Source organism: Rhinolophus hipposideros (genome assembly GCF_964194185.1).
Source record: "Rhinolophus hipposideros genome assembly, chromosome: 8".
Lineage (NCBI taxonomy): Eukaryota > Metazoa > Chordata > Mammalia > Chiroptera > Rhinolophidae > Rhinolophus > Rhinolophus hipposideros.
In genome coordinates this window covers 66,692,893-66,717,221 of record NC_138054.1, presented here as the reverse complement: position 1 = coordinate 66,717,221, position 24,329 = coordinate 66,692,893, and the positions used below count along the sequence as shown (strand labels likewise).

The window sequence follows — 24,329 nt, the reverse complement described above, 5'->3', positions numbered from 1 at the left end:
CCATGGTGACAGTGATAGTGCTGATGGTTTGACAGGGACGCTGTGGGCTGTGGTGTCTCTGTGGGTGCTGGCGACAGTTATGTTGGAGCTGTGATGATTTTGGTTAAACTGCCATCTGCTCAAAGAATACATGGGGATGGGCATGAGGTGGGAGGAGTATGTACAAGTGTCTACACCTGCATCAAAGCCAGCTCCAGAGTCAATGCTCTGCTGCTTTTGGGGCTGAATTAACTGGCTTCAGGCAGCCGGCATGATGCCTGGCATAGGAGGTGCCCCATACACATTTGCTAAGTTATCAGTGACCTCTGAGCTGGCAGGACTGCTGAACGCCAAGCCTGGCACCTGCCTCAGGGAGGAGTGAACTTGAAGCCCCCCCCCCCCCACCCACCAGGGAGGAGCAGCCCAGTCACTCTGGGGCAGGAACTCACCCACGTGGAGGCGCTGGTCTCGGGGCTTCTGCCGAGAAGCTTGTGAGGTAGAGGCGTGGGCCGGTAGAGAGCCCGCGGGGCCAGCCCAGAGCTTGGGCCGCACTCGCCGGCTGAGGGGCTGCCTGGCCCAGCCAAGGCCCACTTCCCTGGCAGCACTGACCGTGGTGGTGACTCGGCCTGGCCTGGAGACTGTTTCCTGGTGGGCGAGTGTCTGGGGAGGCCTGGGTCTGTGGCACGCTCGGGTTCGGGGAGCAGATGTGCTCGAGAGGGCAGTTCCCTTCCCAGGGGGCGGGAGGTCAGAGGAGACAGCTCAAGTCTTGGAGTCCCACAAGGGAGAGGGCCCGTCTGGGAGCCAGCTGGGCTTGGGGCGGACGCCTGTGGCTCTCGGGCCGGTGAATGTCGCTGGGGAGAAGATTCGCTTTTGGTTAGTGAGTGTTTGTGGGCAAGTGGTGGGCGGTTGCCTGCTTCTTTGCCCGGGGACCACGGCCTTCTTGGGGACAAGGCCTTGGTGCTCATGGCTGAGCTTGTGTCCTTCTCCATGGGGCTCGGAGGGGCCCGTCCCAGGTGGGGGAGGAACAGGATGCTTTGGCTGGACTTGGAACAACCGCCAGCTGCCAAGTGCTCGGCTTCTGAGACTGAGCCCCCCTGCGTGGCCTGGTTGCCAGAGGTGGCATCTGGGGACTGAGAGCCCTGACCAGGTGAAGAGTCTGCTGGCAGCGTGGCCGGTGGGCCGGGCAGGGGTGCCTCCGAGGACGGCTCGTCCTGGCTCTCCTCATCCTCATCCTCATCTTCATCCAGGTCTGAGTCTGAGTCCGAGTCCTCCAGGTCTGAAAACTGATGCCGGGCCACAGCCTCCGAGCCCTCTCGCCCTTCCGAGTCCTGGAACGGGTCGTCACTGGTTCCTGCGGGGAAAACAGGAGACATGGGTGGGATCACAGCCAGGCCCAGTGGCTCCTCCTCTGTAAGCCCCGGTGGCCTCGTCTGCAAATGGCCTGAGAGCCATGGCAATGGCACAAGATTATGGAGAGGACATGACACACATGGGAACACTTTGTAAATAATCACAGTGAACAAAAATTACCTTCTATCTGCCATGTGCCAGGTTCAGTTCTAAGGGCTTCATGTGCCCTTATTAATTCATTTATTCCTCAAATAATCCTGTGAGGTGAGCTCTATTCTTATCTTCACATTACAGATGAAGAAACTGATGTGAGAGAAATTAAATAACCTGCCCAAGTAAGGTAAGTAGTAAGGCTGGGAATGAACCACAGCAAATAAGACAGGCCTTTCCCCCCCCGCCCCCCGTTAGTATTTCAATGCTGGCTCTTGTATGAGCAAGTTAAGCTACCTTGTGGTACCTCAGTCTCCCCCTTTGTCAAATGAGTGTGATAGTCTCACCTCACAGGGTTTGCTGGGAGTCAATGCACACCTAACACACAGCGAGGGCTCAAATAATTATGATCACTCAACAGTCATGAAAAAAACGAGTAGCCATGACACGGCAGCCATGCTGACTGGTCCAGTAGCACGGAGCTGAGGTTAGTCTGAACACACATCTACCAGGACGACCGGTCTGGTGCTGGTTGGTACAACGGCTCCTGGCAGGCGGCAGGCCCTGGCCTCCGGGGGTCTGGCTAAGCTAGCCTCAGGCTGCAGAGCAGATCCCATCGTAGCCACTTCGGTCTAGGAGACCTGCTGCCCTTGCAGAACCTAAGTTGCTCCCAGCAGAGGGTGGGGTGAGCGCAGCTCTGAAATACCAGCCTCCTGGTCTGGCTTCTGGTAAGGGCAGTCCCAACCAGCCAGGTCACCGTTAACACCATACAGATCTCACGTGGGCATCTGTGAAATGGGCAGCAATCAGGACTCTGGGGAGAGCTCCACTAACACCTGGCCCACCTGGCAGGCTCCTGAGGGTCCTGCTGGTTCATCTCCAGGCTCATCGTCAGCCCCACCACCTCACCTGGACACGCCAGCACCCATTCCACTACTGACCACGAGAACTGGACACACAAGCTAACTCAGGCCCCGGGAGCAACCAGGCTTTAGAATCCCACCATGCCAAGATACCCAGGGGCCAGGAAACGCAGCTTCAGTGCCTCCAAATAGCTCACTATGCAACAGTAAGATGCAGGAAATGGATGACAGTGGGTATTTGGGAGGACGTAGGTAGAAAAGTATGGGGTGGAGAAGGGGTAAGCAGGTAAAGGGAGGGATGTGGAGCCAAGGGGGGTATCTCCGGGCAGCTGGGAACAGAGTGATGAAGGAGGGGAAGAGATCTGGGATGGGAAGGGCGTAGGGAAATGGATGGGGACTGGGGTGCAAAAGACACTGCAGTTTTGCTCCAGGCATTTCCTTCCCTGCCTAAGACTTTAGTGGAGGCCTGCTTCAGCCCCTGAAGCTCACCTGCCTCATCCGTCATTTCTATTTGGGGAAATCCAGGCCCAGAGGGGGCAAGAGGGGCTTCCCCAGCATCACCAGCAGGTAGTGGCTGAGTCACGACTCAGCTCCACCTCTTCCTTGCTGTATGAGGTTGGTAATGTACTTTTTCTCTCTGTGTTTGTTTTCCTCATCTGTAAAATGGGGGTAAGAGTAATAAAAGCCGCCACATGAAGCTGTTGGGAGGGTTGTGAGGGTATGACACAGAGTCAGTGCCTGATAAACCTTAGCTATTATCACCTCAGGGACCCAGGACCTCGGCAGACAGTCAACATTGCAAGCATCTCTCAGTTAAGGTCAGAGGGGTAGTACCACTAGGGAGGAAGTCGGGATCTGCATCTCTTGATGTCCAGTAGGGAAGGTTTGTAAAGATCCTCTTTAAGGATGAGGAAGTTGAGACCCAGAGCAGGGCGGTAGCCTGCCCTAGACACCTGTTGCAGGGTGATGGAAGCCTAGGGTCTGCTCCGCCCTCTCCCAGCTCTGGGACCACGGAGGCGGCGGAATGAAGAACGCGAGGGCGCCCACGGGATCTGGCCACACGGTGGCGCTGGTGCTCAACTTCCTCACCACCAGGGGCTGGGCTGAGGCCTGGACCCGGCCTCTTGGAGGCAGTCATTCCTAGGCTGTGCTTCCGATGGCCACTCGGGGTCTAACACATGCTCATCCCGAAATCTTCCTAATTGTGGGAAGTGGCAACTCCATCCTTCCATTTTCTTAGACCATAAACCTCGGACTCATCCTTGTTTCCTTTTTACTCATCCACCCCCACTCACGTGTCAGCAAAACCTGTTGGCTCTACTTGCAGGATTTATCCCAAATCCCACCACTTCCCACCTCCACTCAGCCCACTGTGTCTAAGCCAACATATGCTCGGCTGTGATCACTGCGTCCAGCCGTGCCCCCTACCAGCTGTGCTCTGCACACAGCCAGTCATGGAAAGTCAGAGGATGTCACTCCACCGGACAGCCAAGTCCCTCCCTTAACCTTCATGGCCCCATTTCTGACCTTATCTCCCGCCACCCCCTCCGTGCTGGTCCTCAGAGTCTTCACACCTGCGGTTCCCTCTGCAGGGAGTGCCCTTCCCCATCCCCTCATGTACATTTTTTTTGCTCCATACTCATTGCCCTTGCCTTTTGACACATTTGTTCATCACTGGACTCCCTTTTAGAATGTAGGCTTCCTGAGGACAGGACCTATGTTGTATTCACTGCAATATATCCAGCACCTAGAACAGGGCCTGACAGAAATTATTTCTGTAATGAATGCATTGATTTCGTCCTCAGATAAGGTGAGCACAGTCATCCTTTCTGCCTCATTGGGAAAACGAGGCCAGGAGAGGCGGGGACCAGCCCAGGGTCCCACAGTGCACCCTGGGTGTGGTGCCAGTCCCAACTTCCTGACTTCCACCCAGGAGGGCTCAGGCTCCCGTCCAACCCACCAGGCATTGGGATGGCGTGGAGTCAACATTTATATGTGACCTTGGGAAATGCTTGTTACCTGTTTGAGTTTTCTTTCCTCAACTTAAAATGGGTAACACAACTTTCTACCACTAGTTACAAGGACTCACTAAGACACCTATGAATGATCTGATCTACATTCTTGATCAGTGTGGTAACTCCACTTCCTTGTTTTTGGGGAAACAGCCCCACATTCATTGTGTTCGGTCTGATAAAAGTGATTTATTTCATCTAAAAGGAAATATCATCTAACTCTTTTGTAAGACTGCAAATACATCCCCAAATCAGAAAAGCAAAAGCAGAACAAGACTCTCCACCACCTCTCTCCCGATTCTGATTTTAGGAAATCTGGTCGAAAGTGTGCTGGGTACAGGAGGAATGCCTCTGGCCTCCCCCTGCTGGGGGGCACTGCCTGCCTGTGCACCTGCCAATGCCCCTCTGCCCTTCTTCCTGGACGCTGAGGCTGGGCAGTTTCCGGCCAGACCCATTGCCTTAGACTCACCTTTGCCCTGTCTCTTCAGAAACTGCCTCTAATAATATGCTTCTTGCTGATGGAAGACTACGTCTGGGGTGTGGTGCTGGAATGCGGGATGGGGTAACGAGGGGCTGCCAGGTCTGGCTTCGGGTCTCTTGAAGGCCTCTAGCTCTAAGCTCAGGGGTCAGGCCCCTGCCCAGAGTGTGCAGGTGTGAGTGTGGGCTTGGAGCACATAGAGTGCTCACAGTGTCACGGTGAGGATTTGCTGAGATAATTCTCAGCACGTGCTTAGAACACACCTGACACATAACGAGTGCTCAGTGTTGAGGAGGATTACTCCTGTATGAATGCATCGACAGACATTCACTGAGCACCCACAAATACCAGGCACTCCCCCTTCGTGGCCGACTGTAACTCACATAGCTACGGCTGCACGGCGTTACTATCAGTGTATGGAGACGCGGGAGATCATTCTGTGAATTTAACCTCCAAGTACATAGCTGGGAAAACTGGAGGAGAGGGCATGGAAGAGGGAGGGGAGTGAAAGGAGGAGGGGAAGCAGGGGAGAGGAGGCCATAAAGGAAGGGCAGGGTGAAGGGAACAAGTAGAGGAGCAGGGAGAGAAGGAAGAGGAGAGATGGGGCGGACGGGGAAGGGAAGCTGGCAATTCGTTACCTTCTTCGGCTTCCAGCTCCTCCAGCACCCCCGTCTCTTGGCACTTTTTGCTGTGGGCCTTGGACTTCATGTGCTTAGTCAGATTCCCTGGAAAGAAATGAGAGCGGACTCAGGCCTGGCTGGAGGGCAGGGGCCAGGCGGGCCCGGGGCATGTCGAGGCAGTGGCTGGTTGGCAGGCCATGGCTTCTCACTCCGACTGAGACCCTGCCAGCTGCAGGGGTTGGGCAGGGCCCAGACATCCCTGTGCCCAGGTACTCAGGCTGGGATGTGCAGCCGCAGCCACTGTTCAAGGTGGTAAACAGGAGCTGGGGTTGGGGGGGTGCTGTGAGGGGATACAGGGTACAATGAGGAAGTGAGATGCTGGAGAAAACAAACCAAAACGAAAATAAAAGACAACTCTTGTGCAATAGGTTTCCCTGCTTTTTCGATTTAACTCGGCTTAGGAGCAGGTGACGCTCGTCAAACAGGATTAGTGGCTGCCTCAAATGCTGGGATGACAGTGGAGCTTCCACTAACCAACATGGTGGTTTGGGTACTGAGGATGCCCTTCTGGCTGCGGACACTTCCAGGGCACCCCGCAGCTAAGAATTTTGGGGTTTGGGGAGGGGAACCGGACAAAGTTGCTGCTAGAAACGGAGAGGGTCAGGGATGTAGGGGAGTCTGCTGGGCAGGGACCTGGGAGCCATGAGACTGGGGCCCAAGCCTTGACTTCCTTAGAGAAGTAATGTCTGGGCCTCAGTTTCCCCCAGGTCACTGTGTAGTGCAGACACAGGTGGGATATGTGCAGGGAAGGCTGGGCAAAGGCTTGGCCTACTTCATGCCGATGGCGCCCTCAGGGGTGCAGGGTGGGGTGGCTCAGTGACCCAAGTAGCCAGCCCAGCTCCCCCGCTGATGAGCAGGGGCAGCAGCTGTGAATCAGGGCAAAGGTAGCAGCACCTTTAGTTCTCCCCCACGTGTGCTCAGCACTTCCCAGGTCACAAAGCTCTGCCGGCAGGAGTGCTCTGTGAAGGAGCACACCCCCAGCTGCCCCAGGAGGACGCAGGCCAGGTGCCTCACACTGTTCCTTTGGGCCCAGTAGCTACCTCCAAACTGTGACATGCTCACTGTTGCTCTGTGGATTGCTACATTTCCATATGGTTGTTCATGTAATAACCACAAGTTCCCTGAGTTAGGTGCTCTATCTCACTAATCTTATTAGTTAGCAAGTTTGAATGGATGGATGGAAGAGAGAAGAATGGATACTTGAACAGATGCAGAGAGACTGGTGGATGGATGGATGGATGGATGGATGGACGGACGGACAGACGGACGAATGGACGGATGGATGAGTGGATGGATGGATGGAGAAGTGGATAAGAGGAAATATGGAGTAAGGGAAGGACAGGAAGAAGAGGGAGAGATGGATGGGACATTGGATACTTAGATAAGCAAATGGACAGCCAGATGGGGGATAAATGATTGGATAAAAACATAAATGAAAGGATAGATGGAAAATGGGCCAATAAGCAGATGGGAGGATGGAGAACTAGGCAGGAGGATACAGAGCCAGATGAACAGCAGAATGGGTGGTTGCCTAACGCATGGGAGGCCCGACGGGCAGGAGGATACAGGAGCGGGAAGGTAGGTGGAAGGATGGACTGGTGAGAGGACAAATGTGAGAAGAGGAGGTCCAGATAGGATGAGAAAAAAAATGGGAAGATATATGGATGGGAAGACAAACTATTAGATGAAAGGATGGGAGAAATGGATAAATGGGAGGAGAGATGATGGATGGATAGGTGAATAGGGAGAGAGCCCATGGATGAACCAAAGGGTGCTTCTTAATCATTCTGAGACTTTTAAGGAACTTTAGGGTTTTGCTGAAAGGGTAATGGGAACCTCACGCTGGGATTCCCTGAGGTGTGCAGGTCAAGGGCAGCAGGGCTGGAAGAGGAGCTGTTTCTTTCCTCTTTCTTCTTCCCCTTAGTCCCAGTCCAGTTCTCCTCCCTATCTCTGATTTTCCTCCTACAACTGCACATAAACCTGGATCTTCTACTCCTGGCCAAAGGAGGAGCACAGTCATAACTTCTAGAGTCATCCTGGGAGCAAAGGGTCCCCAAAGGTCCCTACCCAACATCATCGGCCTCTGCCCTCACTGTTGTGGGCCAAGTCTGAGCAGGACATCAAGGGGTGGTAAAAGCAGTTGGGATGTTCCATGGGCCAGAGATATCAACTGTCTCCTGATTCCCCAGAGCACAGAGGACTGTGAACACTGCTAATGACATTATTTGTTATACATGTTCCACCTGGAAGGTTAGGGTCTCTTCAATCAAGTCTGATGCCGAGCACACAATGGGTGCACCATAGCCACACGTGGGAAACGCAATACTCATCCCGGAAGCAAAGTTTTGGAAGGAACCTCATCAACCATGTAATCCAACCCCGCCAGGCTGAGGGTTCTCCTGCTTCTGCTCTAACTCTGGGCTGTAGTGCTGATGATGCCATTAGACAAGATTATTGACAATCTCAGCTGCTGGGAGGCCATGAACGGACTCCTATTGACCAACACAGTGACCCCACCAGCCAAGACCACACCTGCTAGTTAGGGCAGAGCCCTGTCGAGAGTCGGGTCTCAGGAAACCAGGGACCTTGTGTGGTCCACATGGATGGTCTAGGATCTTGATGGCCTTGGGTTTAAGTTTGGGCTCTGCCACTTCCTAGCTGTGTGCTCTCAGCCAAGTTTTTTTTAACTTCTGAGCCCCAGTTTCTGCAACTTTAAAGAAATACCCACCCCTCAGGGTTGCTGGTCAGTTGCTGAGATAGCACACGTAGAATGGCAGCAAAGGGTGCCTGGCAGAGAGCAGATGCCCCCCACCTGGGACCTCCTCCTTCCCATACCGTGTTCCCCCGCCCTTCCCATGACAATCACTCTTTACTGAGCACCAGGGGACTTCGCCAGGGGCCGTGCTGGCTGTGGAGGAGAGAAATGCTGAGCTGCTGCTGTAGATGCAAATGGCTTTGCCCTTCAGTCTGGACTCAGGGGCTCCCAGGGGCAGGTACCAGACAGCGCCTGGAGCCCTGCTTCTCCTCTACCCCTGCCACCGGGGTCTGCAGGGACTCAGGGAGTCCGAGGTGGCTTTGCCGGGATAGGCTGCATGGGTTACAGGAGTGAACTTTGGATGAGCAGCCCTGAGGGTTATCCGGCGCCCTCCCTGACTTCCCCTCCTGGGTCTGTCTCCTCTTCTATGAATTGAGGGAGGTGTCCAAATGGCTGAAGGCATCATTTTCAGCCTGGACATCATTTCTCTCTCAAGGGGCAGAGCCTTGGCTTGCCATGCAGAGTACTCAGCTTCTCTTAGTTGTCCCTCCCACCCTTTGCCCCAAAGCCCGACAGACCTGGAATGAAGGAGGAAAGGCAAGTGGATGGAAAATGATGAGCGTCTGGAAGAGGGGCAGAACCTCCACGAAGAGCATCAGCCAATGACCCTGTCTGCCTTGACTGGCTTTGACCAACCGCCCTCCCTCTGCCCCTGTGGGCTGATGGACATGAGGCCCTCCCACAACTCTGTTCCCTGAGGCGATCGGTGCAAGCCACTCCCTTGGACTCTGGGAACCATCTGAGAAGAGAAAATGGGACCCCCAGACCCCCACAGGGACATCCCAGTGGGCCTTTCCCAGCCCCACCCACTGAGACACCCCTCACTTAGTACCAGGGGGCGCAAGCTGCTGCCACAACGTCTAACACAGAGACAGAGACACAGACAGGCAGACAGAGACGGACAAGAAGGGCTCCCCAGGCACGGGAGCAGCCAGATGGAGATGACATAACACCCCGGAGACCAACAGGCCCAGCTCAGCTCTCACAGTCTGGCTGTGGAGGGAGAGATGGAGGCAGCCGGGGCTGTTAGCCGTTGCGGGAGGGCCTGTGGTATCTGAGTGATGAGTGAAGGGCCCGCCACTCCGGGAAGACGCGAGGTCCAGGGAGGAGCAGTGTCCTGCCCCTTCCCTCACTGCCAAGTGTGCAGAGAGACCTAAGAGTGAGCCTTTTCTGCTTCAACCTGCCCACTCCCAACCAACCTCTCGCTGCTGTCACAGTTTGAGATTCCACCATTTCCAATTCGCTCACTGCTTTGGCTCTGGAAGGTGTTGTGTTCTGGAAGTCTCTATGAGCTTTTGCAGAGAGCTCAGCACACTCCCTGATCTCTGGTTGGAGCAAAGCCTCCTGGGCTGAGCCTGCAGGGCAGTGTGGGACACAGCCTGCACACCTAGGGCTCCACACCCCAAGGCAGGCGGAGAGGCTGAAGCCCCTCTGCTCGGGTTCTGCACTCTGTACCCTTCAGGTTCTGCCCTGGCTTAGAACGACCCAGGAAGGGACTATAGATAGGCTCCGCACGGCTTCCCAGGCAGGCATTCCCAGAAAAGGGGTGCTTCTACCAGGGGCCCAGGCCTGTCTCAGACCTGGCCAAAAAAGAGCCAGTCTTTTCTCTCAAAAAAGGCAGAGGGGACCTCTAGGAAGGGAACTGGCTGGGAACTCAGCCAGATGGGTTTTTTGGGTTTCATATGGCAGCCCGAGGCGGTGGGCAGCTTGGCATGGCCCTGGGCGGGGAGGCACTCCCAGGACTGAGAGGGCTCCTCGTGCTGAGAATGGAAGCGTGTGTAGCTCCCAGAACACACGCTGGGAATGTGGGCAGCAGGGGTGACCCACCCTGGAGGCCACCCGATTGGCCACCTGACTTTGTCACTCTGTCCAGAGAAGGGGGGACGAGCTCACAGAGAGGAAGGTGATGCCCATGACGCAGGGTCCTTTGTTCTGGTTACAATTCCAGCTGGAAGAGTCACTTCTTTTTTGGGGGACCTACTTTCTTCACCTTCAAGGGGGGTTTTGACAGGAGGTTGTTGGCATTCAGAGTCAAAAACTGTTATTTAAATTGTCAGTCACTGGTTCCCATCTCTCTCCTCCGTAAGTCCCAACTGGCTGCCTAAGGCCAGAGGAAGTGGGACTGCAGGGGACGCAAAAGGGACAGAAGCCACATTCAGTGCCGAGGCATGCTAGGTGGGCTGCCCTGGACACGGCAGGGCTCCAGGCCTATTTGCCCTCTCTTGGCACCCTTTGTACATTGTTTATGAGACACTAAGAGAGAAGGGGGGTGGGCAAGGAAGTGGAAGGTTCGGTGCCTCCATTCAAACCAAAACCTTGGTGGGTAAGTTTGAGCTCCACTTGAAGATGATGGCGAAAGGACAGAGGTGGGCAGGGGCCAGTTAAGGGAGTTGAGAGACCAGAGCCGGGCACCTGGTCAGGGAGGAGGCCATGACCAGGGACATGTTAAACTGTCCCCCTGCCTGGTACAAAGAGAACAGAGGGCTTGCGAGAGGAGACGGAAGTGAGGAAGGCTGAGAGACTGCACGGGCCCTCAATGCTGCCATCTGACCTCACGCGCAGCTTTACCAACAGAAAGGAGGGCAGCAAGTAGCAAAGGGGAATGTGCTCTTGAGTTCCGTCCATTGAAAAACCACATGGCTCCAGAGGGGGCCGACAGGGAGGTCACCGACTCACTCAAAGGAGAAAGCAGGACCCTTCTGCCCAAACTCTAACCCAAAGAATCTGCAAAGCACAAGAGGCTGAAGCCAACAGGGGTTCTGAGAACCTCAGGCCTCCCCCCGAGCCATCTCGGTCTGCTCAGCTACTGGGGCAATGTCTTCCCTGCCTGTGCTGCAGGAACAGCCCAAGGAATGAGCAGAGGAGCCGATCTCAGCCTCAGGGACTCAGCCCCGCGCGTTCACACCACGTCCTGGGTGGCTGCAGCAGGCCCGGCCGCCACCATCTCCCATCACAGCTCTCTGGGATGCCCACTCTCAACAGCCTGTCCTTCTTTCTTTCACAGGTGACTGCCAGAGCCTGAGCTGACCCTACTATGGAGTGTGGCCGGGGAGCCGGAATGACAGGGCTGCCAGTCTGGGTTGGGGGGAGCCGGGCCCTATGCCTAGAGCTGCAGAGAAGCCGGGCAGAGCAGAAACATGGTCTGAGTGGTGAGGCGGGGTGGAGGCAGGGCGAACTCTGGCATGAGAAGTGACTATGCGATTGTGTTAAGTGGCTCAGAGTGGAATGGACTTCCAAACGCACGAGTGGCAGTGACAAGTGGGTATGCTGGAGTTCATCAGATCAGTGGATAAAGGGCTAAGGAGACATGCAAAAGTAGGAATGATGAGATAAATCAAAACCAGAAACTGTGCAGAGTGCCGCCAGGTGGTGGGGGAGGTACGCAGGTGCGGGGCTGTGTGGGTCCAAGAGCAAGGGCTGCGGCAGCCAGTGGATGCCAGTGCCTCGTCTGGAGCCGGCTGCTCAGCCACTGGGGAACCCAGGAAGTTGGGGTGCCCCAGGCCCCAGGCAGAGAGGTCTGGGCCCCTGAGCTCTGTGCTAGGGCTCCCAGAAGGGAGCTCCCTGCAGTGAGCGGGGACAGTGCCCCAGCTGACTGTCTCTTACCTTTGGTTTTAAAAGCAAAGTGACAGTGCTTGCACACATAGGGCCGGACGTCAGTGTGGGTGCGGATGTGTTTCTTCAGCATGCTGGGCTTCTTGCAGCGAATTCCACACTCCTCACAAACATATTTCCCTCGGCCGCGGCCTCGCACATATACATACTCTTCGTTTGATTTGTACCTATGAGCAACAGGCGTCATTGTAAAGGGAAAAAAAATGGAGGAGAAGAGGCAGGTCCCCACCTCAGAAGAGCACGTGCTTCCTAGCTGCATCCAGCCCGTTACAGACATTGGGAGAGGACGACGCAAAACCAGAGAAAATCACGCTGGGTGGGTGGGTGGGGGGCAAGTCGCCCTGGGGACCCACCATGGTCCCCTGCACTTGCCCTGCCCCTCAGACAGGGGAGGGGTGCTGCCCCCTCCTTTCCCCATCCCGAGTCAGCAGATCCTGGTGCTTCCTGCCTGCCGGGAAAATGAAGCACAGCTTCGCAGAGGGCCTCTGCTCTAGCGCCAGTATGGAACCAGCTTCTGCCCACGAAGAACAGCCACTCTGGGCCACCAGAGTAACAGAGTGAACACAAAGGTAACAGCCACACTCCAGCAGCCACTTTTACCAAGCACTCAGCCTGTGCTGGCACTTTACCCGAATTAAATCATAAACATGAGGAAGAGCCCGTAAGAGCCCGAGACTCCCACAGCCAGAAAGGGACGGAACTGGCATCTGAACCTGCCTGCCCCAAAGCCTGTACACCTCTTGCAAAGGACAAGAAGTGCTCAACGGTCGGCTAGGTAGCCGCTCAGGTGCGCATGTGAGGGAGGAATGAGGGACGGCCATCATTTCTCTGTCCTCAGAGTCTGGAAACCAGGAGCCCTGCACTCCCTCCCTCACCTATCTCCTGCCTAGCTGGAAGCTCTCTGGACCCAGGTTCCAGCTACCCCCTGTCTCACATGGCCTCCAGGGATCATTTGGGATCATAGTAGGAAGTGCTAACAGCTTTCAGGAGCCTCCCGGGGTGCCAGCCCACGTGCTGGGCCTCAGGGCCGCCCACGCTCTTGGACCTGAATCAGAATGCTATTATGTCCAATTAGAAGGAAACCCACGTGGCTCACTCAGTACCATCCTCACCAAAACACCTTCTTGGTCCAACGCTATAGATTTACAAGTCTCCTGCCTGGGCGGGGAAGGCTGCGATGGTGGAGGGGCCCAGGAAGGGGATCCTGGCATAATTTCAGAAGAGCCTTCCGGGAGGCCTGATGGCATGGCGCCTTGGGGGAGGTGTGGCCTCCTGGACGGCTGAGCAAGCCTCTGACACCCAACAAGAAGCCTGCTGCTGCCCCCCACCTCTTACCCCTCACCACATGCCCCTGCCACGGAGGTTTGGAGCTGTAACTGGGCGCAAGCGCAGAGGGACAGGGAGGTGACTGGGAGATTATGAGGAAGTGACAGCAGCTGGGACCCAACCCTGCTCTGCAGGGACCAGCAGCTTACTGCTGAGAGGATGTCACAGGATGGGCTTGAAAGGGGAGCGCTAAGGGTGGGGCGGGCAGGCAGCTCCGAGCGATCACCATCACAGACACACACACACACACCACCGCCCCACTCACAGACACACACTCCCACATACACTCACACACCTATACACACGCACATACTAGCACACACCCACACTGACACACACGTCCTCACATGCACTCATATACACTCACCCAACTCCCCACTGACAGTGACACACACACACCCCATATACTCTCATACGCACAAACACACATTCTCACACACACACACGCATCCAAACACGGACCCCTGTCCACGGCCCTGAGTACAGCTGGATCCTGTTTTTTGCCACCTCAGCTTTGGCCAACTGATGCCTCTCAAGTTGTCTAAACCACCTTCCCTCCCCTTACAGGCCCTGGCTGGTCAGTTTCCGGTGCCCAGTCGTTGGGTTGGGAGGCCAGCTTTCCCCAGATCTAGGGCCAAGCAGCATCTTGTGTTTAAGGGAGGAACTGAAGGCCACGGCAGGGGAAGCGGGGGAGAAATGATTCCTTTTGTTCTTATGCAGAGCGCCCTATTGGCACACATGGGACTGTGTCTCCCAGTGACATGGTTCACACTCATGCAACAGGACTCCTGGATCCGAGCCATCTACCCACACCTGGATTTTAATTCCTGTGTCCTTCTGTGCCCCGGGACCCAGTCTGAGATGGGGTGCCCTTTTCCCAGCTACAGAAGAAAAGAAGTGAGAATGGCTTAGTCTCCTCTTTGCACTGGAGGTCTTGTCACCACCTGGATACCCATACTCGGTTCTGCTTGGCGGGTCCATGATATCCCCTCCCCTCCAACCTCCAGCCACAGGTGGAGCCCTTCAGCATTCCCCTTCCCTTCACCCCACTGCTGTGGTGGGTGCCGTGAGGTCCCTTGCACACTGGCCCGCAGTCTGACTTCTACCATATTTGGGCTTCACTTCATACTCGAGCCAACTCAGAAGCAGGCACCGGAGCCCATCTACTGTAGCTGCTCTCATTTCTTCCTCCATAGCAATTCTTACCAAATGGAGACACACATGTACACAGAGAATGGACTCTGTTTGAGTCTTCAGGGCGGTACCTTGACTTGGTGGGGGCCGGGGGAGGTCTATATACCGTGGAAAGTATGCACAGTCTCCTGGGAAGCACAAGTGAGGAACATGGGTTGGGAGGGGCCAGGGAGGATGGTGAGAGCTGGAGGCAGGAAGGGAGGACCCCAGGCAGGGACCCTCGGAGCAAAGGCAGGGGTGTTCAAAGGCCTGGAGTGTTTGGTGGGTCAGAGCACAGGAGGTCAGATGGCAGAACAGGCTGGATCACCATCGGCCTTGAATGTCATGCTAAGTCTAGACTGGATCAACGTTGTCTTAAAGATAAAGTCTCAAACAGAAGATACTTCACTGGCCTCATGGGGAGTGGTCTGGAGCATAACAGACTTAAGAGTCTAGGCATGAGGCACGTGTTACAGGACAGGAAGTCAAGAGGCTTTTGGGGCATAGAATCCACAGTCCTTGGCAGCCATCTGCATAGGCAGGGGTGACAATGACGGAGAACCAAAGGTCCCCAGTTGAAAAGGTCCCAAGCAGCATCACTGCAGGCTTGGAGGGAAGTGAGGCAGGACTCTAGTCTTTAACTGCTGAGTAGGAGGTACCCATGAGAAGGACTTGAAGAAATGTCTAGCACACAGCCGGAAATCTGCAGGACTCAGCACAGGACATGTAGAGTTGTTCAGAGGAAGATGACCACTCAAGAGAACGTATGAAAACAAGAAGAGGACAGTGCAAGAACCTGGGAGGCACCCAAAAGTAAGAGTGGGCAGAAAGATGGTACCCCAAACCCCAAACAGAGAGCTCCTGTAGGGAACCAGGAGAAAATGTGATTTAGAGGAGGCAGAGGCCAGAAAGGTCAGTGTCATGGAGATATGGAGGAGGATGGCCTCCGAGGGGCCCCAAGACTTGAAGAAGGCAGGTTTGCTTGGACAGTCTGGAGCCTGTGACTTCTCTGCTCCTTGAAGGCTGGTATTGGTGTTTGTACCGCTTAGTGCTTTCCAAGGGGCCCAGTCCAGGCACAGGCATGGGGCACTGTCCAGTGTGGGCTGGACACTCCTCCCCCCTGAGGCCAACCCCGCATCAGCTCAGGCTTATCTCCTCCTGCCTGTGCTGAGGCCCTACCCTATTAGGCCCCATCCTTCCCCAGCAGCTTCATGGCCTCCCACTTCTGGCACTTTCTACCACAGTGAATACAAACTCAGTTCTATCCCATGACAACCAACCAACCAACCAACACCAAAGCTTCCTTGGACCCCAACCCACTCCAGCTACTCCTTCCTCTGCGTCCCTTCTCAGCCCAAGTGTGGGAAGAGCTGTCCCTGCCCTCACCACCCCCATTCCTGAGCTCACTGCAGCCCTGCTCTCCTGGCTGACTGGCCTTGCCAGGGTTACAGGTTGCTCAAACCAAAGGACAGCTGCCTTATCCTACTTGCCCGCTTGCTCCCCTTCCGGAGGCAGCTGGTTGGTGTTCTCTCCCGATTGGGTCTCCTTTGCAAGCTCCTTCTTTGGCCATCCTTTCCCATGCTGGCACTCCCCAGGTTCCAACCTGCACACTGCTCCCCTCACACCTTCCCCCGTGAGTGTCCCCTGCCCAAGGCCTGACTTTTCACCTGTTGGTTGATAATTCCCCATCACGCTCTCTCCAGCTACGACCTCTCTGCTCTACATCCAACTCCCGCCTCAGCACCTCCCCTGATGGTCTTCAGGCACCTCACACCCCACAGGCCCAGAACCATGTTTCCATGTCCCCCCACCTCTAGCATTCCTTCCTGAGTCTCCTTCTCAATAAACAGCACACACACCCACCATGGTTGGCTAGGCCACTATTCTAGGTGCCTCCTTCCCTTCACTTTTCATATTCAGTCCATTACAACAGCTATCAATGCTATACCAACATATGCTCCAAGGAGGCCCATCTCCCTGCCGCCACAAACCCCAGCCACCATCCTCCCTCCTACACGCTACGTCCTTTCTTCAGCCAGAGGGAGCTTTTTCAAAATACGAGTACACGCACCCTGACATTGTTCCCGGCTGCGGGGCCCCATTCAAAGCCCCTCCCGTTGCTCTTAGAATCAAATCTTGTCCCTGCGCTTTGAGGGAGCAGAAGGCTCAGGCCCCACCTAGCTCAGGTACTTCTCCAGCTTAATCTCTCACCAAATCTCACTGATCTCCCACCTGCTGCACTTCCCTACCAACCTCATCAAACATCACGTACCTCAGAGTCCCTTTCCTCCGGCCTTCCGCCTGTCCAGCACCACCCTCTTCCATATGACCAGCTCCTCGAGGGCTTGGCTTTGCTTTTCAAAGGCCCCTTCCTTCTGAGGCCTCTCCCACACCCCTGGGCCTATGGGTCTCCGCCTCTCCTCCTTCACAGCACTTGTCAAGCTGTGTGTACTGCACCGGCCTTTTCACAAGTGTAGTTCTCGTTCTTCCCAAGAGGGGGCACCACACCTACCTCATTCACCAGGGTGCCCCCAGGGCCTAGCACAGGCCTGACACCCAGCAAGTGCTCAGCACCCATCGGCTGCACAGAAGAAAGCCAAGCCAAGGCCTCCTTTCCCCAGGCCTGCCACAATCAGACTCCTGGCCTTGCCGTTCCCACTCCATGAGTCCCTGAGCACAAGTGCACTCCCCAGGGACTCCCAGTCCCTCCGGACCGGCGGAGTACTCCCCAGCGTCTGGCAGGAACTACTCAGCTCCGAGGGCAGCCATCAGCATGGGACCTGGGCCGCAGTTCTGGCTCCTGCTTGACCTCACTGGACGACCTGGGCAAGTCACTCCCCGTCCCCGAAACAGTCACTGGGCATTGCCCTTAGATATACCGAGTCATCACATGCCTCCGTCCTCCCATCGACCCTTTACTATTGTCCCCATTTTCCAGAAAAGGGAACCAAGGCCCAAAGAGTTCAAGTGCCCTGGCCAAGATCACCCAGTCAGCCATCTTTCTACGGAACACCCTGCCCCTGCCCATACTTGCTGCAGAAATACTTTCACATGATGCCAATCAAGGTTTCCTTAGCACCTTCCTTCTCCAGAATTCCCAGGGACCTGTAACACCGCAGGCAAATAAGAGCGGCATCGTTCTCCACCAGCTCTTCCTGAAAGGGCTGCCAGCTCTGGGTGGGACCCACAGGTGTTGGCAGCTGCAGAAAAATGTCCTGCAAAGAGCCAGGGCAGGAAACCAGAAAACATGTTGCGCTCCCTAGGGTGTGGTCCTGCCGCCCAGGTCTGCCCTTGACCTAGGGGGACAAGTGACCGACCCTCCGCCTGTTCTGAGGCAGCAAGACAGCCCGCCCCAGAGAGGCCTGGGTGCTGCTGACTTACAGCTCCCAGGACGGGGTGCCATTCCTTTGAGCCCCACTGCCTGCCTGTCTTTTGTTGCCCTGACAAGCCAGGGGTGTCAGCCAGTCCAGGAAACAATATTTGGTTTTGTTTTTAAAGAAAAAGAGTTGTTTCTGTGGACTCCAGAATGTTTTACTTAGAGAGACCTTAAAACCCGACAGCTAGACTTCCTGAGGCCACGCAGCAAGGGGGCTCTGCAGAGCAGGGCTGGAGCTTGGGTCCCCTGCTCATGGCTGCAGCACCAGGGGTCCCAGACCCCCGCCTGGAAGCAGCTTTCTGTCCCACTGCCTTGGGCCAGGACATGAGCGAGCCTGCCAGGAGACGTGTGGAGCTACCAGGTCTGCTGGGTCTGGTTTCATTCTCATGCTGCAGCTCTAAGGTTCACGGACTCAAAGGAAAAGAAAAATCAAACAACCCCTTGACCGGGAGGAGTTGTTTCCTTCTGATCTAACAGAGAAGGAAACAGAAACAGAGAGGCTGAGTGTCTTGCCCAGAGTTACAAGGCAGCTAGAAAGCGGCAAAGCAGGAACTGGAACCCAGACTGGACCCAGTGCTCTTATGCACGATACAGCATGACCTCCTGCCTTCAGCAACTTCGCCAGTCCGCTGACTGGGGATGCTGAGCTGCCTCACTGAACATTCAGCTCATGACACCTCGGGCTGTGGCTCGAGACTGGAGGCATTTCTGAAACCTGTAGCTTTCACCCAGCACATGGAACTCAGTGCAAAGCTCCCAAAGGAGATGGCATATCCTTGTGCTCCAGATTCCAGAAGAGGGGCTGTGGCGGAAAGCAAATGGCATTTCAGGCAAGGTGATGGGAGAGGTGTTGTTCTTGGACTCTGCATATGACACAGACTCAATAATGAAACTGTTCTGTTAGGTAGTGAGCTCCCTGTCACTAGCACTGTTCACCAATAGGCCAGATGAACAGGGTAGGAGACCCTGGAGCCGGGGAGAATTAACGGTTATTGCAGGCCCGTGACACGTCCGGCATGCTGACAGAAGGGGCTTTAGGTGGATTAGCTTGTTTACTCCTATAACAATGGCATAAAATGGATATATTTATCTATTAAATATTCCATGTTTGTTCTAATAAATATAAATAGATATATTTCTTCCTGACTAAATGGAATGTCGAGGCAGTAGATGGGGTGGGCTGGAAACATGACTGAGCAAAGCAGAGGAGGCATAAGGAGGGGGTAGAGACGGGACTGTGGTGAGCTGGAAGGCAGGACATCCCCCTCTCTAATGGTATTACCATACCCTTGTGTAATTCTTACTGGGTGCCAAGCACTATTTTAAAGGCTTTGCATGCATTACCTCATTTAAACTGCATGTCAGCTCTATGAGACAGGGGCTCTAATCATTCCCATTTATACATGAGAAAATGGAATCACAGAGAGGTTAAGTAACTTGCCCAAGGTCACACAGCCAGTAAGTTAACAGAGCAGAATATGAACCCAGGTCCTCTGTTACACAGTTCAGGTGCTTAATTGCCATACAATTCTCACTAAAACTTGAAATTGCCTGTTTAAAAAAAAAAACAACGCAAAAAACACTAAGTCAAATAAACTGGGAGAGGCAGATCCAGCCCAGAGCTAAACTTCTGTCAAGTAATTTCCCCAAGGGCATGCAGCTGGCAAGGGGGCATGCCCATTACTTTTCTCTCCACCAAGATGCATTTTTCTCTTAAATGAGGGGATGAACTCAATGGCCTCCAAGTTACCTTTCTAATCTGAGATTCCGTGAGGTTATTCTGCGTGTATATTACTGACTTTTCCATATATTGTTATTTTATCACAAAACTCTCACCTGTCCTCCAAATTTGGATATTTTAAAGGTTTGCCAAATTTCTAATTTTATTATGATCTGTTGCTAAATATGTCTTCCCTGGGGCATGCACCTTGCAAAGTGAGAGGCAGATGTGATTAGAGACGCCTACACTGTCCGTTTGAGGCTCACTTTCACGGGCAGCCAGTGTCCTGTGAAGTAAGGCTGAGGGTCGGTCCCCAGGGGTCATTGTGCCCTGGGAGGTCCAGCCACAGAGAGTCTGCCAGCTTGTCGGCAGTGACATGCTGCTGCTCTCCTGGTGAAGCTCAAAAAGGAAGGGACATCTGTGGGGAGAGGAGCAAGTGCCAGGTGGCGTAGCTGACTAGCTGTATCTGCTAAAAATATGCAGTTGTCAAAAGGTAAGGAACACACCTCTTGGTGAAAAATGAACGAGGGAGGCTGAGCTGTGGGTCACAGGGGATGGTCACAGCAGGGTCTGGACACATCCGAGGTTCTCCTTCTGTTAGGGTTCTGCAGAAATGACGTCACGTCACAGCAGCCGGGGTGGGGGCCTTTACTGCGCAGTCTGGGACAGGCCTGCGGTGCCAGGAATCCCACAGCATGCGTGTAATGCAAGCACAGGCACCGAGCCCATCAGCGGCGTGTCTATTTTAAGCAGTATTTTGTATATTTACGCAACAATTCGTATTAATGCCTCGTCTGAGCCCGGGGCTGGGCCAGGGCCAGAAATACAAAGCTAAATAACATGGTGACCTTGATTTCAATTGTAAATCACCAGTACTTAAAAGATCACAAAGAGGTAGAAACGCAGACGAGGCAGAGAGTGTGATGAATGCTCAGGGGAGGACCACTGGGTGGTTGTTAGATGACTTTTGCAGAGGAAATGCCTTTCATCCAGGTCTTTGTGGGTGAGTGCGGTCTGACCTCTGAGTCTCCTGTTTTGTGAGCCCCTCTCTGGCGCAGTGAGGAGGGCAATGTGGGCCGGAAGGTCCGGCGGCCTGAGAGGTGTTGTAACTGTACGGATCCCAAGTCGGGCAGAGCAAGGGCCAGACAAGAGAGGACACAGGTTCGAGAGGCCAGGGCAGCCTGATGGAGACAAGAGGGAAGAGCGGGCCAAGGAGCCTTCTGCTACACCTTCCAGCAGGACTCGTACCACTCGCTCCACCACAGAGGCCAGCCCTAGTCCGTTTTACAGGCTTGCATTTGTGCCACGTGGGTCATTTCCTCAGTTTTCCTGTTGTGATTTTTCATTTTAGGAGAACAGCAGCAGCTCAGGCATCTGACATCCAGCACAGCTCTAAAAATAAGAGGTGCCGTTTATTCTAAAGAAATTGGTACAAGTGGAGATGCTATGGAGTGAACAACCAAGTGCAGACGCCTAAGAGCCACCAAGCAGGCACCAAGCCTGGGCTGAAGCCAGCTCGGGTCCGAGGAGTACACCCAAGGCCCTTTCCCAACCAGACAGTGAGATTAGGGAGGGAGGCCGGCAGGAAGCCGGGCCTCTTGTGTTCAGAGAAGTGAAACTGCCAAAGAGGAGTGGACTCTTTAAGTGTGCACATTACATGGAGTTGCTCCCGCCTTCAGCAGGCCCTGATGGGCAGGGTTCTCAAACAATAACTTTCAAACCGTGCTCAGGATTCACGGAAGGGGGGAAGCTGAGCCTCAGGGTTCTGGACGCCTCCTTCCCCACCACACGGAATTGCTTTTTCAGAGCAGGCATCGATGTAAACGGAACTTTGTAAAAAAGAGTTCTGTGAATTTAAAGACAATTTGAAAATTACTGGTAAAGATCATTTAGGCTTGGAAGGTCCTTAAAACCTCTGACTTCTAACGTGTGAGGCGAGTTGTACACCATCTGATTTGGTCATTTTTAGGCAGATCCTGGCACTGGGGTCTCCCAGCTTTCCCACCTTTGGGCAGCTTTCCTATTATTAAGCTAAAGTTGTCAACCTGTGCTCCCACCGCAGTCTGCGCTCTGGCCAGTGCAACTCCTCTTCCACACATCTCCAAAGGATGCAGGCTACTCAAGACTCCTTCCTTCCAGGCCTAACATTTCCATATCCTCACACAATTCCACTCAGGATGGATTCCTGATCCCTCCCCAGGCTTCCCCGCCCCCTGCAGGTTGTCCTTAAGAGGGAATGGCCTGTAGCAGCCAGTGGCCTTCAGGTGGGGCTGGAGCCAGCCCCGCCTGAAGCAGGCAGCTGTGATGTCCTCTCTCGAGTGTTCTTCTAGCGTCACTTCCTTGTTCCCCAGACAGGAAGCAGGCCCAGAATGGGGAAATGACCAGATCCTGGAGACTGAACACATGTCTCATTCTTTACTACAAAGAAAGTCAGCCAGGGTCAGAGGTGTAATCCTTTATCATAGAAAAAGAAACAGCTCTCATTTGTGGAGTGCTTATTCTGTGGTAGGTGCTTTCTACAGAAATTACGTGGAAGTCTCGGTGCAATTCTATATGACACTTCTATCTGACAAGTAACAGGAATTGAGGCTAGAAAATCAAGTTGAGGCTAGTTAAGAAAAGCCTCAGGTGCTTGCACAGCAGCCCAGCCTGTGTCGTGCAGGCAGTGGGGGTGGGGTGTTTTTCAGTTACAGCTGTCATCCAGAGCTGTGCAGCAGTAGCTGGAGGGCATGCTGACCAAGGCTGTCCATAGTAACAGCTGATGGAATATGTGTATACACTAGGTGTCTGATCAATGCCTGTGGGCCAATGGCTATGAGTTGCTATGCCACCCTGACCTGTAAAACCTCAGTGTTTCCTGAAGCACAGAGATACACATGCATTGAGATGAAAATACGATGAGAAAGGCTGTGAACTGTACTAAAATCCCACAGTGAATGCAAGGGATCATGGCTGTGCCAGGAAACAGCTGTGATTTAATGACTGTGGCAAGACTTTCCCAAGCATCTGAAAGCACTCGAGGTAGATTAGATCCTTTTTCATGAAAGAGCTGGCCTGACCACCTGTAGCTAAAACCTGAAGAGCCCATGAGGGGGCTGTGTGTTCAGGCCCTAGACTGACAGACTCAAATATTAAAGGGCGAAGAAAAGAGAGGCCATTCTGATTGTCCCATAACGGCTGGCACCTTCTTGGCCCGTGCTCTGCGCAGGCCTGTTCCCCACCAGCTGGAAGGAGAGGAGAAACCCAGCTCCTGCAAAACCTGTACCTGGGACCCTCAGGTCACAGGTGCAACCGCTGCCAGCCTCCCGAAAGGGAGCTCAGTCCACAGGCAGAAAGGGACAGGGAGGAGATCTGAGCTCATTTTAAGAAAGAATTTTTCAACCCTAAGGCTACAAACTTGGAGAAAAGTAAGCTCAGTGCTTGTGAGCTCCCCACCATGGAGAGTGTTCAACAGCAGGATAAATGACCTCTCAGGTTTGGGGCAAAACAGATTCCTGTGCTGAGAGGGAGGCTGGACTTGTGGTCCCGTGGGTCCAACTGGGATCTCAATGGACACAGCACCCACCCTGGTGACCACAACAGCCTGTAGGTGAGAAGGTGGGAAAACAGGAAGCAAGGAAGGGCATGGCCATGGCTCAGAGGGGTGAGGTGGCCTGTCACAAGTCACATAGCTACTGCATGCTGGAAGTCGGGACCTGCCTCGTCTGATTGGGATGTTGCAGACGCAGTGGTCAGGCATGGGGAGGGGTGTCGATGGGGTCAGACTGCCTAGGTCCAAATACTACCTCATCCCTACCAGCTGTGTGATCTGGTCAGGTAGCTGCCCCAGGCCCCACAGCGGCTGCCTGGTGGCTGTGGCTGTGACATGGTTTTATTATACCTCCTGGCTATTAGTCCAAGGCTGTGTTACCACTTCCAACAAAAGCCCAATTCTTCTAAACCTTTCTACAGACATGTAATTTTCCTACCGTAAAGCAGGTTTTCAATGTGGCATGCTACTTAGGGATGACTGCTGTGAGCCCTTTGGTGAGCGGCTGCCCCTCAGATGACTGGTGACTGCACCCAGCTGTCCCTGACAGCTGCTTGCCCATATCTCCTCTCTCCTGAACATTCCCTACCCCCGGTATGGCTGGATGTCAAGTGCTTCTCAGCAGACCTCCCAGCCTGGAATGCTCCCCCTCCCTCCCCCTTCTTTGATTAAGTCTGATCCTTCCCAAAGCTCAATCCAGTTCCATGTCCTCAGAAGCTTTCCCTGAGCCTGAGCCAGGTCACATCCCCTGTGTCATGCAGTGTCACGCAGGGTCTCTGGTCCTGCTCCCCACATAAGAACGCAGGACATGGTGAGTCCAAAAAACCCACGGAGCCATAGGTAGGGGAGTCATACCACTATATTCTTGCTGGCAGCTGGGTTAGAGACAGATGAAGCAGGAGCCACACAATCCGCAACCCGCCATCCGCTTCTCTGCCAACCAATCTCACTTGCTAACTGCAATCCACCTCTCTGCAATCCACAATCCATGCTCTGCGCCTGCTAGCGTAGCCACGGCAGTTATATTAGTGGCCAGTGGCTCACTGGTTACAGCTGACGGCCAACTAGCCACAGCTGATGGCCATCCAACCACAGTAGATGGCCATTTACTCTCTGAGCCAGCACCTTTCCATGTGAGGCTGAGAGCCTGGAAACTGTTCTCTGGGACTCTGTCCCCACACCCTGGTTATACCTTTCCCAGGAGCAGTGTAGTATAGCAGGAAAGAGAATAGGGCTTAGGAGCCAGGATTCCCAAGGCTGAAACCA

The 24,329-nt window shown here is 54.3% G+C and overlaps 1 protein-coding gene across 5 annotated transcripts in view; it reads right to left on the bottom strand.

The window, feature by feature from the left end:
- The window catches only part of HIVEP3 (HIVEP zinc finger 3), a 461,664-nt gene that overhangs the window by 5,738 nt on the left and 431,597 nt on the right, over positions 1 to 24,329 (bottom strand). For all 5 annotated transcript variants that reach the window (XM_081055100.1, XM_081055104.1, XM_081055103.1 and 2 more), the window contains 3 exons: positions 11,931 to 12,106; positions 5,471 to 5,557; positions 429 to 1,330 (listed from right to left, as the gene is read on the bottom strand). In XM_081055100.1, coding sequence (XP_080911226.1) covers positions 429 to 1,330; positions 5,471 to 5,557; positions 11,931 to 12,106 — 1,165 coding nt within the window. The remainder of the gene's footprint in view (positions 1 to 428; positions 1,331 to 5,470; positions 5,558 to 11,930; positions 12,107 to 24,329) is intronic.